General features: G+C 36.2%; 1 protein-coding gene across 21 annotated transcripts in view; it reads left to right on the top strand.

The window, feature by feature from the left end:
• The window catches only part of LOC115234691 (longitudinals lacking protein-like), a 272992-nt gene that overhangs the window by 109008 nt on the left and 148190 nt on the right, over positions 1 to 15794 (top strand). The window contains exon 7 of one of the 21 annotated variants that reach the window (XM_029805970.1): positions 12644 to 14555. The exons of 14 other annotated variants lie outside the window; for them this stretch is intronic. In XM_029805970.1, coding sequence (XP_029661830.1) covers positions 12644 to 12915 — 272 coding nt within the window. In that variant the 3' untranslated portion in view covers positions 12916 to 14555. Of the gene's footprint in view, positions 1 to 5; positions 344 to 846; positions 1345 to 4327; positions 4923 to 5051; positions 5270 to 7141; positions 9715 to 10500; positions 10893 to 12643; positions 14556 to 15794 lie in introns of those variants that run through there. 6 more of the 21 variants (XM_029805964.1, XM_029805979.1, XM_029805983.1 and 3 more) reach the window with 6 other exon arrangements.

Raw genomic sequence — 15794 nt, 5'->3', positions numbered from 1 at the left:
TTCAGTATTTCTGTATGGAAATTATGGGGTCGGCCTGTATGACTCGACGAAGCCCGACGTGAACCAGAGTATTAGGGGGACATCGATTCAACGACGAGGAAGCGGTCGACGTGGGAGTGGTCGACGTAATCACGTGTGTCCAAAATGCGGCAACGGTTACACCGTGATGAAGAGTCTCAAGCGACACCTGCGTTACGAATGCGGTCTGACTCCGAGGTTTAAGTGTCCTTACTGCGGCACTCGCAGCAAACAGCGGGGTCATGTGAGCCAACATATACGCAGGAAGCATTCCGGCCAGCGCGTCTACATCATCGACTCACCTTGATGAGGTCTCGTCCGACACGCTCGTTCTCGATGTTCCTTCCTCGTTTCGTGATGCGCACATCGACAGCTTTGTTTTATCGTTCTTCTTGTTCTTGCTCGTCGGTCTCATCGCGCGATATTGACGATGTTGTAATAATTGTTATAATTTATTATAACGAAGATATATCATTTTGTTAACTGTATACTTGACAAAATAAATCATTTTTTTCACGATACTCCATCGATCTTCGCGATAACCGAAATTTCATTTCCATGTTTTGTTTGTTTATTAAATACCTGTGCTCATAGCTCTTCGAGCCGATCAAACGCAGTTCCTCGTGATTTGTCAACGCGCAAGCCCAACACCGATAAACGGAGATTTTGCGCCAGCTTGAGCTCCTTAGGGTCAGGTGATGGGAATAAATCGCGGTAACATTCGCAAGCCTCTCCCATTTTTTTTTTTCTTTCCCTCTGTCATGCCCGGTACGCACGTATCTCGTTCACTCAACTAACTTTGCGTTCCGTTGATTTCTTTTTTTTTAGACGCGAAGACAATCGAGCTGAAGATCAATCCGGAGGACATTTACTCGGTAAAGCTAGAGGAATTCCAGAATTTTAACTACAAACAGAAGCCGCTCAAGTCGACGCCGAGGAGACGCCGAGATGGACACGTGCAGGACGACATCGAGAGACACACTTGTTCGCGATGCTTGAAGAGCTATATGCACGCGTGGCACCTGAAGAGGCACACTAAGTTCGAATGCGGCAAAGAGCCGAGGGTTCAGTGCCCATACTGCTCCGCCAAGATGAAACAACGCGGCCATGTTTACAGACACATCCGTCAGTGTCATCGGGGCAAGAACGTCTATGTCATCGATCTTAACTGAGTACTCATCGACGAGAGAAAAATATGACAAACCGGCGCCAGTGTTTGGAATCTCCAACGCTGCCTCGTCGATTATCATTATACTTAACGAGCATCATCGGTTGATGTAATTTCGAAACAGCTTTACACTATGATATTTCTCGTTCTTTTTTGTTAAGACTATCTGTATCATTCATCTGTTTTTAATGGATCTCGACAAAATAAAATTTTTTATTTGAACTGTTTAATTATATTTGTGTGAAATATTTTTTGTATCGTTTTCGAACAATGCGTGTTGTAACAAAGAAATCTTGGACATTGTTTGTGGTAAGGAAAAGGCGATTGACAACTGTTTCTTAACATGATAGTACTGATGCTGATATATCTAGTCATCGCGAATCCGAACGCGATATGAAGAGAGAACCGTTGGAAGATTGTTGATCAATTTTATCATAGAACGATGAAATTGATTTTACATATACTTTATACTGCATCTTGTGTCTTGTCCCATTTAAAAGAATGAATAAAATATTTTCTCACTTAATCGAATTGAAGTCATTTTTAGATTAAGATTATTTCATTATTGTCAACTTATAAAACTTACAAAACTTGTCAATTACAATCGAATAAAATGAGTCCGCCTTCCTGTGATTTGTTACCTTTAAAAAATGATTATTCTGATTAATATCCGTTCGATTTCAGATTCGTCAAATTTTCTTCCGACATCTGCAACTTGTGTGATCGATTAGCAGTACTACATCATCCGACATATAACGATATCCTAATTGCTTAATAATTTTTTGAACAGCTCTTTTTACGTGATATATATTTGTGGATTCAAGCCAGATAGCTCATATTGTCATGACGCAACGATTTATATGGTATAAAATTACATTGAGGGTAATTACCTCGATCGGAAACGGACGGTGATAGAATCTATTGTATAATTTACATGAAATCTAATAAAAAAAACCGAGCGAGAATAAAGATGAACGAAAGATGTAACGTTTTTATATTTTTTATTTTGCTATATGAACATGAAATAGATTTATCTTTGTTATATGGAATTTATTGTTTTATTGAAAAATTATGAATTAATGAGATTGGTATTTGAATAAATATTTGAATAATTCTCCTAATGTTCGATCTCTCTGCCGATCTCTCTCTCTCTCTCTAAATTTATAATTCTCCGATTTTATTCATAGGTAATTAATTGCATCCCATTAAATCCAAAATCAATAAAATTTCGACAAAGTTTGTAATTATAAAATCATGTATAAAAAGAACAATTATTTGTTTCAAATATCGAAAAGAGTTATTACTTTAGTTTCGTTGAAAATGATAAATTATTTTAATTTAAGAGATAAATAATTAAGAGATACATAATATCTTTTCTCTAAAATTCTGCAAAAAAAGTGTATTTTGAATAATTAAATAAAGTAAGACAATCGGATGATTTAAGAGTCCGATCTTTCAAGAAATCGAAAATTGAGAGCTAAACTTTTTGCAGATTTTCTATTCGAATATTATATCGTATATATATATTGTAAAAATCGCGACGGACCTATCATATATCTCACATTTAACCACACGTGTCTCGATACGAAAAGCGCAAAAGCGAAAAGCTATCTCATTTTCTGATTTACTTGTGTATTTTGTGATTTATTAATAGTGTTTTCACGAACGCAATTATCGCATCTCTTTTCGCAACTAACACCCCCCGTTTTCTTCTTCCTCTCGCTTCCAGACCGATCGATACCGCGCATGATTCTGCCCAAGAGCCTGCAACCGCGGAACTGCATCTACCCGCCAATACCATTGATGAAGAACCTGACGTCGTTATGGATGGGCAAGCAGTGCAGCGAGAGTCCTACACTTTTCCCGTATCATTGCGAGACATGCGGCAAGGGTTACCAGCATCGCGCCACTTTGCTGAGACACACGCGACACGAGTGTGGCAAGGAACCCAAGTTCAAGTGTCCGTACTGCGCCCATAGAACCAAGCAACGTGGCAATTTGTATCAGCATATCCGCACCAATCATCCCGGAAGGAATGTCTTCTCTAGCAGCATTTAGTGCTTGTCGTAATGCATGTGTGCTCTTTTTATCTTTCTCTTACGCAGTCTTCCCGATTTAAGTCTTTCGATATTTATTTTTTATTCGGTAATTTTATACACCCGCGCATTGACGTAGAAGTGAGAGGCCATCATACAGTTACCATCGAGACGAAGCTACATAGGATATTGCGTTTTATTTCTTGGGGTATCCTTTTGCGCCTTTCTTGAGTTTTTCAAATTTGACTTCGTATTCGTCAAAGTCTTATATCGGCGCTAAAGCAGTAAAGTAATCGTGCGTAAATAGCTCTTTTAATGGAGATATTAATTAGTTATTAATTTCTTCGCGTCAGTGACATTCCTCGGTGTTTTAGACTATTTATATGTTGTAAGCGTAATCGATAGACAATATGTTTTTACATAGTATGATCTGAGAGTGGAACAGCTCAAATCTAGACTCTAGAGTCTTATCTCTTCGATTCGTTCTGTTTTCAAATGAATTGAAGTTTTAATCTCTTGCGAAATTTGTTTTTATCATTTTTTCTTTTATACATTACTTCTTACTCTATACTTAATATCACTGTTGATGAATCTGTAAGTACTTGCCAAATTTTACACAATAAATAAAAACTACAACATTTTTTATCGTGCTTATATGAATAATCCTGCACGAGCCCAATCATTGTGTAACACACATGTGTACATGTAAAATAAAAGTATTTATTTGTAGATATATATTTTACCTGTTAAAAATTAATGGCAATCTTTAATTGCTTGGAGGGAAGAAAGCTTGTTCACAAAATGCGGAGAGAATTAATTAGCATTAATTAAAGTTAATGGTTAATATAAATACTTGATTGTAGATATATGTTTGTTCTTTTTTATGCTAATTATTATTTTGAAGACGTGATTTCTCTGAACAAGAACGGTTTAAACTTGATGAAAGAGTAATTAAAACGATAAATTAATTTTAAGGGAGAACAAGTATCATGCTGCAGCATTCTGCGTTCTCATCCTTGCGATTTAAAGTCATCTGTCGCTAAAACTTGTTCGGTTCGAAATCTCCGTGACCGTTTACTAACCGGCGCGTTTTATTTTTTTGCAGGAATGATAGCAACTTGGCCAAGTTATTGTCGGTATCAATGTGAACAAACCAATCGGCACAAAGTGGCGTGCAGTTCTACTTACGCGAATCCAAAGGCTTCCGAAAGATCGGGCAATTACCTCGACAAGAAACCGGGCTCCTTCAAGTGTCCGAAGTGCGGCAAGGAATACCGCTGGCTGAGGAACATGAAGAATCATTTGAAGGTCGAGTGCGGCCAGGAGCCGAAGGAGTGCTGCCCTTACTGTCCACATCGCACCAAATACAGAAGCAGTCTGCAAAAACATATTTTCAGGATTCATTTCAGTTAAATCTCGCGGATATATTTCCTTTTTTATCATCTATCGTTGCTACATTGAATCTCTAGTCACTGGCAGCGATATATCTGCACTAGTTATTAACCGCACATATACATATTTGATGACGAAAATGTTTGTCACATTTTATTAGGATCTTTGTAAATTACTGTTTACCGAATGATTCGTTACTCGCGAAGTCGCTCGAAGCAGATTCGCTCTTTATTCGTAAGCGTAATTATTGTTCATTGTAAATCAGAGTCAGTTGAAAGCAAAGTGATATTAAATGATTCTGAGCAATTCATCGAGCATTCTGTGTTTCGATTAATGTCCTTGTGACTTCTCCCGTATATCTCACGATTGGTTGCGAGATTATTTTAGTCGTTATTTTAACGTTATTTTTAATGAATATCTGACTATGATGTTTTCAGATAATGCCTATCGATGCTACAAATGCGGAAGACTTTACACCTGGTTGAAGAGTCTGAAAAAGCACATACGTACCGAGTGCGGTTTACCACCGAGACAGCAATGCCCATATTGTCCTCACAAATCCAAGCAAAAGTGGAACATGATGCTACACATTAAGAACAAGCATTTGTCTTTCGTGAATAAAACTTCGGACTTTTTTTAATCTCAGGATTCTCACATGATCTTTGTTCCTTCGTATTTATATGACATGGATAGCTCTCTAAGAACATCGGCATATGTTGTTGAAAGAATTTTGCACAATAAGTTTCATTGTTATTTATATTTAAATTTAGAAAGTACAAATTTATGTATTTTTACGATACATAATCTATTTATAATTAATCTAAAAATATGTTATTAGATTTGATAGATCCATGCTATATATTATTCTCCGTCAAAAAATGTCGCGTGTTGATCAAATAAATTATTAGTGCAACTTGGACAGATCATCTTTATTCATTATAGACTCGTGCGAATTTTGATGCGTTTATAGAGAGTTAGTGTGTAAAATTGAAATATTTCGAGAATTTTATAATTAATGATTGATAAGATGACGGACAGTCATTTAATATCTCTAATTTACTCATTTTATTCTTATCTTATTTTATCTTCGTGTTCTCATGTTATTAAGCACTTTGCACACAATACTTTAATTGCTGATACTTGTTAAAAATCATATATAAGCACATATTTTCTAACACATTCGCTACAAACCAAAGTATTAAAAAAGCAGATATGAATGCTATTAAATGTAATGAATTATTGACATGAATCCTGCCATCTCTCCAACTATATGTAATTAATCTGTGTATTATAATTGCCGCTTCTAATCCCTTATATATATATATATATAATAAAAGATTTAGATTTAGATAAAAAAGGAAATATACGAACTCACAATAGTTAAAATAATAAAATTTTTTTTGTGTGAAAATGCTTCAGAGAGACGTTCTTTATCACATGCTGTTATTAATCGCAAGAGGTTGCATACTTTCAAGCATACTGCGAGTAGAAAAACACGTACTCTGTGGAAGGCGTTTTTGTTCGCATCTTGGGAAATTCTTCGGCTCCGAAATAACTACGAAAAGATTTTCTCGCTGACTAGTATTTCTGTTGCAGGTACCAAGTACACGTGCGAATGGTGCGGACGACACTTTGCCTGGCAGTCGAGTCTACGTCTACATCAGAAAATGGCGTGCGGTAAACCGCCAAATTTTCATTGCACCGTCTGCAATTACAAGTCGAACTTCAAGGGCAATCTGAAGAGACACCTGTACTCCAAGCACAAGATAGACATGTATTGATATTCGCGCGATTTTTAACCGAGCCTCATGTTTGTTATCTCGTATCTAAAAAATAAAGTTTATTTCTTGCAACATTTCCTATAATAATTTTTCCTCTCTGATGATTTCTTCAATTTTCTTTCCGACGACTTACACGATCGTTGTACATCGTAATAACTTTGCGTTGCTTTCTTTGTAGATTATTCTGTTTCAGGTTACAGGTGTTGAAGCACGAGAACGGAAGTAAGTACGTATGCACAGGAAGACAGTCGCACGTGTGTTAATATTCTTCCTCGAGATCGAAGAAACGCTTTTCGAAACGATTGGCCGCGTGCGATTGCGAATCTTGGAAAGATCGAATTCGTCCACGACGTAACTTCATTGTTCGCTTCTCGATAATCCGGAAGTACCTTCTCCGGAAGCACTCCGAATCCGAGAGAAAGAGAAAGCAATTGTTTCGCGAACAATTCTCGCGCGCGACACTCGAAAAGCGCGGATCTCGCTAGAGATGGATCGTCCCGGGGATGACTTCGCGGAGGATCCATTCCCGACTTGCTCAGGGCATGCGCTTCGATGTTGATAGAGATTACTTTGGTTGCATTTCGACGCTTGCTACCTTGTGATCGCCCGACTCCTTCGATACGGGGGAGGGAGGCGGAGGGGAGGGGAGAAAGTGGGCCCCTCGCGGGATTTGTCTCAGCCGGGGACGAGGCCCGATCCTCCCGGATCTTCGTGATCGCGTTCTCTAACGGACCCTCTCTTTCCAGATGCACCCCTCTTTCCGATCGTGAGGCCGCGGTTGCACGTGTGTCCCCGCTGCGGTCAGATGTACTCATGGGCGTCGAACCTGCGGAAACACCTGAAGATGGGCTGCGGCATGGTCACCTTCGAGACGCACTTCTCTTGCCAGTACTGCCCCTACAGATCGAGGATCGAAGCGAGCTTCCTCAAGCACTTGCTCTCGGTGCACAACATCAAGTAGACGTCGCGCCGACCAACATCCTCAGTTCTTCCGTAACCGCGATGTCTCTGCGAAAGCAACTCGTCCGCGAGTTCCTCTCGCGATACGAATCGACGCGGCGTTGGTGGATTCGTCGATCTCTCGAGAGAAAATACAGTACTTCACGCTGTGAATTTTTCGAGGATAAACAGCTAGTCGGATAATATCATATGTTTTCCCACGCTATGTTCTTATCTGATAAAAAGTCCAAGTCGAAACTGACGCGTTGCTTTTTAACGAGGAGCAAGATACTGGCTCATGAATACACTAACCGAGTGCAGCTAGTATGTACAGCGTTTATGTCCGATTGCTTTGAAACTGTCGAAGTGTTGACTTTCGAAGAAAACGTAAGACGTCGTATAGTAGTAATATGACACATTCATATCAATGATTTGTATGGTCTAAGTGTCGTACTATAGACTCTGTGTGATGTCGTAGTCGTTGAGGTTCAAGATTTTGCGAGAGTGAGCTGCGACTATTCTAGCTTATTTAAGTTGCGCTTGCGACGTTCGTGGACTTATATCTGTGTATGTGAAAGAGATTATTTTACTTTAGATTATATTTTTTAGGTTGTAAATGGAGGCTAGATATTTCTTTCATTTGCAGAATACGTGAATTGTGAAGAAAGTGAAGATGAGAAAACGTAGACGTAATTACAACTAATTGAATGAACAAATTCTAGTCTAGAAAGGCTGTTTCTTTCAGCTGCGGTTCGGAGATAATATATAACATGAATATTCTTTTTTATATTTTATTAGCAGAGCGATACGACTATAGGAATTTTACTTAATATTAAGTGAAATGTGCAATTATAACTATATATTACATTATATATATATAATGTTTTGATTTTAATTAAAAAAGATTCAAGTATACTCGCATCAAGGATAATCAAAATTTTCGTCAAAAGAACTTTGCTAAGATAATCAGATTTCTAAGTAGGGCTTAATTTCTAATTTAAATAAGAGATTTCAATTATTTTTACAAATAAGAATTGTTGTAATTAATATTTTAATTTTGCTGCAGATTTTCTGTTTGCTCATATTTTTGCCGAAAAAAAAACTTGTTTATTATTGGTGCGCTTGGTAATATTTAGAAATCTTCGTTTTTTAAATTCGAAAAAGTTTCGATATCACTGTATATGTTCGTGCGTGTGTGTATAAAGTGCGAGGGGGGGAAGTCTGATTATTATCTAAAAAAACGTGACACTAATATAGTCCCGTAATTATAAAATATATACTCGCCGGAAAACGTTGAAAGACGGCGATCATCGAAGACTATATTGATCTTGAAGTCAAACCAGTAGATTTAAGGGTGAGCGTATAAACTTAAGAGGATGTCGATGGGGGAGTCATTTTTTAACGCGATTAGTAATATGTCCTTGTACCGTCGATTATCGTGCATTATAGAGACTGCTCGAGAGACGCATATATAGAGTGCAATTTGACTGTAAATTACGCTAGCTCCAATTACACTTAGCCATGTGGCGTAGCGGATTTTAGAGACGACAGTTACTTACATACATTTATCGACATACCGAGACAATTAAGCGTAATTTCGCGACAGGCAGTAATTTCTTTTACGATAAAGCATACTCATCGGTAGGGATAAGCATGCATCCGTGGCCTCTATTACGGTATATACGATTTTATCCAACCTAAACATTGATATATTAGGGCTTTGTACCGGTTAATCCTGTGTTTTCGTTTTTGGATTTTTTTTCTACATCGCGCAATAATGAAACGGGAACGAATGATATTATATAGACTGTAGGTTGAACTATTGTCAGGTATTCGAAGCGTCATATCATCCCATTAATCACTTATCTAAATTTGTGATTAACTTCAACGTTTCATAGAAGAAAAAAAAAAATAATACTTCGACATAATATGCTTCAGCTGATTGAATGTAACGAAGCGTATCTTACACGAAAGCCTCGTAAACAGAAAAAGGTACAAGTTTAGTAGTTTGAAGAAGAATTGTGTGCAGAATCGTATCCGAAAAACGTAGCAAAATCAGAATTCTGATGATCCTAGAGAGAGGACACTCGTATTAAAAGGTGCTTGTTACAAAAAAAGTTTATTATTATCGCAAAATCTCTTATCATGTACGTGAATGATAACATACACATTCGGCAGATAACAGTATTAATAATAGAGACGAATAACGTACGAATCACCTATTCACGAGACACACCGCTAATGTATTTTATCCAATCGATAGATCCGTAGATCGATTGACCCACACATCGCGCCGGCTAAATCGCCCTGCGATTAAGTGTTTGTGTAACGATGTTTCGCATTCGTTTGCTTTCTAAATAAATACCTATGTACATATTCGCAGTCACGAGAATATTCTTCGAAGTGCATCCTTTTGTCTTCGTTACACGTATTGGAAATTATTTGCAGCTCTCTTTGCGTGTGAAAAAAAAATGAGCTGTTTTAATTCAGGATCAAAATTCCATCGATACAATATGCGGCAACACAATATTTTATTTCTAACATTCTTTTTTAATCCTTTCCTAATTTTCTTTTAATTATTGTGTCGAACACTTTTTTTTACGATTTTACTACTTTCTACTGAATATTTCTCATTAATTTTCATTTGCTATTGTCTAATTTTCACCGATTATTGTCGTAAGATTGGTAGCTTTATGGGATTTTCACTATAATTCGAACATTATTGTTTTACTTAGCTCTCTTAATTACCACTAATTATTATATAAATTACTACAGGATCGAAAGTATAAAGTATATTTCAAATTATCTGCTTAAATTCTTCAATTTGTCAATTACGGTAGCTCTTTCACACATTATTCTTCATTATTTTGTTATAAATAAAAAAAAAACCCGCAGATTATTACGACGACAATGCGTCTTCTTTTTTTTTTTAATTTTATATGAAGAGTTTTGGTTCGTGGAGCGATAAAGAATGAACAGAGACAGAGCGCAGTAGTCCCAGTTTTCGAACATAGGTATGAAATGTACTCTAAAAATGTCAATGTTCATCGCATGCTGCTTAGATGTAGATGTCTTAAGTAAAAACAGATATCGTGCGTTCGAACGGTCGCTCTTACAGCTTAGACATCGTCGACGCGTACGTGACGAGCTGGCTCTTGTGTTTCAGGTTCGCTCGTTTGGGAGGACTATCAGATACTCAGCACGAGCACGGCAAGCAGAGTTAACAGTTACGTGGAACGCAAGTTTAGATTCAAACATATGGATCACATCGCGGGTAGGTACAAGTGCTCCAAGTGCGCCAAGTCGTATCGATGGAAGCATCATCTCGTGGAGCACGTCAAGGCCTCATGCGGTCAGAAGAAAGCGGAGTGCTGTCCCTACTGCAGTTATAAAAGCAATCGCAAGTGGAACCTAAAGTCACACATGAAGAGGATCCACGCGAGTCTATAAGAGGCGAATTTTCGCAAAACATTATTGAGAGAAAATACATTATTGACTGTGTTATGCAATACATGTTTCGATTTTGATGTTCTTCAATAAAAGATGACTGTTTACCTCACTCAAATCTCTTGATTGTTGCTTTAGTCCAGAATTAATCGAATCTGTATTGTTCACATTTTTAATGCTGTTTATGGGATTGAATCCTCTCTCTTGAAGCGTTGTATAATTTTTTTCAGGATACCCACACTTTCACGCGCGTGGATCTTTAATAAGATGCATCGAAAAACGAAGCGAACGTTGTGAGTCGCTCCTTTTAATTATTTGAAACATAAACAGTCCTCTCTCACATAATTATTTTTCTTAAACAGTGTATTTATTTTTCTTTGTACGATTTTATCAATTTCTCTCCGCGAGAAATATCGCGCGAGAAGGAAGCCCCATCGAATTCGTCCGAGTGTTGAGTCCGTGTAAGTACGTGCGCTTTATTTGTGCCTCTTTCATGTTTCAGAATCATTTGCTTACGAGACCCGTTTACGAAACACGAGATATACAATGAAGTCGCGAAGATCTAAACGCAATTCGGAACAGGTGACGAGAGCCATAGAAGCCGTCGCCGGTGGAATGTCCTTGAGGAAGGCTGCAAAGATGTACTCCATATCCAAATCGGTTCTACATCGATACAGCAAGCATGGCATCCCGATGCGAATATTTAACGCAATGCATTGCGAGACATACGCGAATTTTTAATGTTCGGGGACAATGATTTCCTGCAATAATGACGCAAGAAAATTCTTAAATTTTAAGATGAGACAAAAAAGTTATCAGAAATTCTTTAATATTAAGATAATAACAGAAAGGTTATGCTTCTGTTTTTCTCGATCTCAATAACGTCCATCTTTATTAATTCCTTACTTGTATCAATGAAATTGTTAGGATGTTGAATTTTATATTGTTGCACAAATTGTTTTATTATATTATTAGGTTATCGAATAACCTATATTAGGTTATCGAATATAATTATAGTTTATTAATATATCTCCGATGTAGTACCGTGAGAAATATCAATGAAAAAAATATTGTAATCGTATTTTTTATTACATTTTTTCCAACATTATTTTACAATATGTCTCGATAAAGTATTGATATTCTGATCTATGTAGTTAATTTAATATACGATTCTTTTTATTATCTTTCGTAATTTAAAAACAGAAGCTTTTTTTTTTGGAAAGAAGGAATTTATTGTATATACATATATAAATAATCCTTTCCCGAAATTACAGTTTTATATTTAAAACATTTTAAGTAAGTTACGATACTTTTCATTGATTTTATCGCTTTGATTGTTAATGATTCGCACACGAAGCGAACGAAGATGGTATTAATATGGAATGTGGAAGAATATTAATAAAAATCCTTTATGAAGTTTTATTTCCATATATTGTATTGTCTCATTCTCGTATGTATAGGTTACATACATATATATATATATATATTTATAAAATTCTTTTACTGTATATAAGACCGTCTGAAAAACAAGCTAATTATAATATAATTTTAACTGACAAATAATGGTTGTGCAATATTCCCGATGTAACTTGGCATGAAATGCATCTTTAATGATGTACGCTTGTGAGAACTTGTGCAGAAAGAGTGGCCTTTTCGTTTAACGCGATGTGCACCTCTCTCGGAGGCAATCTAAGTGACGAGATTTAAACGAGCGGATCCAGCTAGACCCTAGACACGGTCGAGGAATCAATCCACCCTCTATCCGCACGCTATGCACGATTTCGCGAGGACGAGTCGCGGCCGTGTTCACGAACGTGTTGGTTCTTTCTAACCGATCGCTTCCGTATTTTTCTGTTTTCCAGATGGGCGCGCGGTGAACTACTTAAATTGCCTGAGGGAAACTTATCCGTGTAAGAACTGCGGCAAGATCTACAACTATTACTCCAGCCTGGCCAGGCATCTGAAGCACGAGTGCGGCGTGGAGCCCAAGTTTCACTGTCCCCTGTGCCCTTACAGAACGAAGCACAAATCGAGCCTAAACACCCACCTAAACGGCAGGCACATGAAGCGATTGAGCGAATTTTACACTTTGCCCAACGGTAACAAGATGTCTTCAACGGACGCCAAAAACTGAATCGCATTCACATCCGGCGATACTCTAAGTATCACATGTGTGATGCTCCAGGTGATTCAGAATTCACGCTATTTATGCATAGACAAGACTTTTTGTTTTCTACCACGATAACACTATTTATATATATAAATTTATAGTGATTAAAGATATATGTGAAGTGATAATATTGGGGGCAATGATAATTAACCAAAATTATTCAAACAAATTTTAATCGTAAATATATAATTTATTTTATTATTATATTAAAATATAATTATCTCTCTCGTATGCATTTAATACTTGAATTTAAGCTTTTTTTTATTTTTATATATACACATATATATACACTCGCGCTAATTGCGTAATTCTGAATTATCTATTGCGACTTGAGTTTTGGCCCACTGATGTTATATATCGCTTCCTAATAGCCAAGTCGTGCATATATATAATATATTTACTACGCTTCTGTTTAATGTCATCTCCAATCATTCTTCGAGCAGAGAACGTTTCGTCAGGATACCGCTAACGAACGTTTATTTTTCAACGACATACCAGTACTCTATATTTTTGTAAGCAATAACAATTTCATCGTCAATCGGTAAGATATTTCGACATATGTGTGGCTATGAAAACGCACAATATCGGAACTTCGTCCACCACTCTGTATTTTTTGAAGAAGAAAGATTACAATCCGTGCTGCATTATATAATACATTATTATGTCTTTCGATATAGATATTCATATCGTTAGAAAAAAAGATAGATACGGAATCTGACTTTTAGTTAAATTTTTAGTTAAATATATTTTTTCCATTTTTAGTTAAACATATATAGCAGCATTTATGATTTATCTACAGATTTTTTTTCTGATTTGTATTAATTTTCTTTCTTATATATTTTTGGATACATTAATAAATTCAATAATAACTGTAAGTGTGCAAATAAGCGCATAAGACATCTGCTTTGACAATGTACAAACTGTATAAACACTTTCTTTTTACGATCTTTTTTTAGATAATAAGAAAAGAGATTTATAAAAACATAAGATTATTTTATATCTTTCTAAGTGCATGTATTTTTGCTTTCTTGCATTTGATAGATTTCTATAAATAAAAAATTTAATTATGTAAAAATTTAATGCACGTGAAAAGAGATGCATTTATGTAAGATACAAGTATGTCATGCTGCGTTTAAATCAATTGAGAAAGCAGAATTATATCTGTTTGTTGCAAATACAAACAGAGGCCGAAGTCCATTACCAAAGTTGAATGTTAATGATGAAGTAGGAAAAAATAAGTCAATGCACGTAAATAATTTATCCAAAAATATTTAATTATTTAATCATTGACTTAAACGATAGTATTTACATGCTATGTAATATATTTAAGTTTATTGTTAACAGAGTTGAATGTATAACTAAATAATAAGGCTAATAAATAACAAGAAGATACGAATGAACTTGTAATCATTCACGCACGATCGACAATAAAAAAGACATAGGAATTGTGCACAGTGTGAATATACGTAATACTCTTTATTATACATTCAACATTTTGAAACTTAACGATTGTATATGTACGTGAACATATACATATATCGCTCATGGCGCGAAACATTATTATGACAGATATATCTATTTACTTCAATAAAAATTCTGATAAATTTGTTTCTTCTCATATGTAGTTGTAGTTTCCCTAAGTTAGAAATTGCTCATAACATTTAGTCTGTAAAATTTTAAATGGATCAGGTTTTTCCGCACAATATCATAATATAATTAATAAAATATTGGAAATATTTTTCTTCATCATCGAAATATCAGAAACATACAGAGGAGTGCAATTATTTGGATAAATAGGAAGTTCGATTTGTAAATGTAAAACTGACTAATAATACTGTTCTTTCGATAGCAATATTTGAAGAATTTATTAAGTAAATGCTGGAGATAATAAATATAATAAATATAAAGCGTCTATAACACACACACATATCACGGATTAATGTACTTTCCCAATAATATCTCTAATTTTTAGGATTGATCGATAATTTTAATACTCGATATGCATTATTTGTTGATCGAATTGTAATTAGTCCCGAAAAAATTAATATAAAACTTTTACAATTTTTTATGTTCTTAATTTTTGTTATATATTTACTTCCCATTACTTATGACCGAAAGCTTTCCTACGTGATTCTTCGAGGAAGAACATGAGAATTGTGGTAAAAACTGCTTCAAATAAACGACCGTTCGGAAATTTTGTTCAGTTGTTGCTGTCAAAAAAATATCCACGAAGACGTTCTGATCGCAACAGGTCTGCGATTTGTATGCATAATAAATAGTCGGATTTTGTCGTCTAACAATCACACGAACCCTTTCAGAATGGCATTTCGACGCTACGGAGGAGATCGATCCCCTGTCGCTGATCGCGGAACAGAATGACAAGACGGATGACAGGCGAATGACAGCGAAAGGCTTCCGGTGTCCTCGTTGCGGGCGATGCTACAAGGTCAAGAGGTCATTGCGCCGGCACATCGTGGTGGAGTGCGGCAAGGCGCCCATGCACAAATGCCCTTACTGCCAGCACCGTAGCAAGTACAGGACCAGCATATCGAAGCACGTCATCCATATACATCCGAATCTACCGTATCCGTAGCGGCATTTGCCGATTGATCGTCGGTTGGGGACAGATTCTCTACTTTTTTATTTATTCAGTCGATCGTAGGTTTCACGCGATCTATGCTGAAGACAATGCAGTTGTCGAAATTGATGATACTATCGAAGCTTTATGTTGTTCCCTGCTTCATTGTACGTTATACGTGTATGTCATTGTTGTATTGTAATATATTTTTATTCATTTATTGATATCGATTAATCTCGATATCGTATTTTCGTATATCTCTTTC

Source organism: Formica exsecta, unplaced genomic scaffold (assembly GCF_003651465.1).
Source record: "Formica exsecta isolate Colony F162 unplaced genomic scaffold, ASM365146v1 scaffold201, whole genome shotgun sequence".
In the NCBI taxonomy this organism is placed as follows: Eukaryota; Metazoa; Arthropoda; class Insecta; order Hymenoptera; family Formicidae; genus Formica; species Formica exsecta.
The sequence above is the reverse complement of the archived record's forward strand: the minus strand, read 5'-3'. Positions and strand labels throughout refer to the sequence as shown.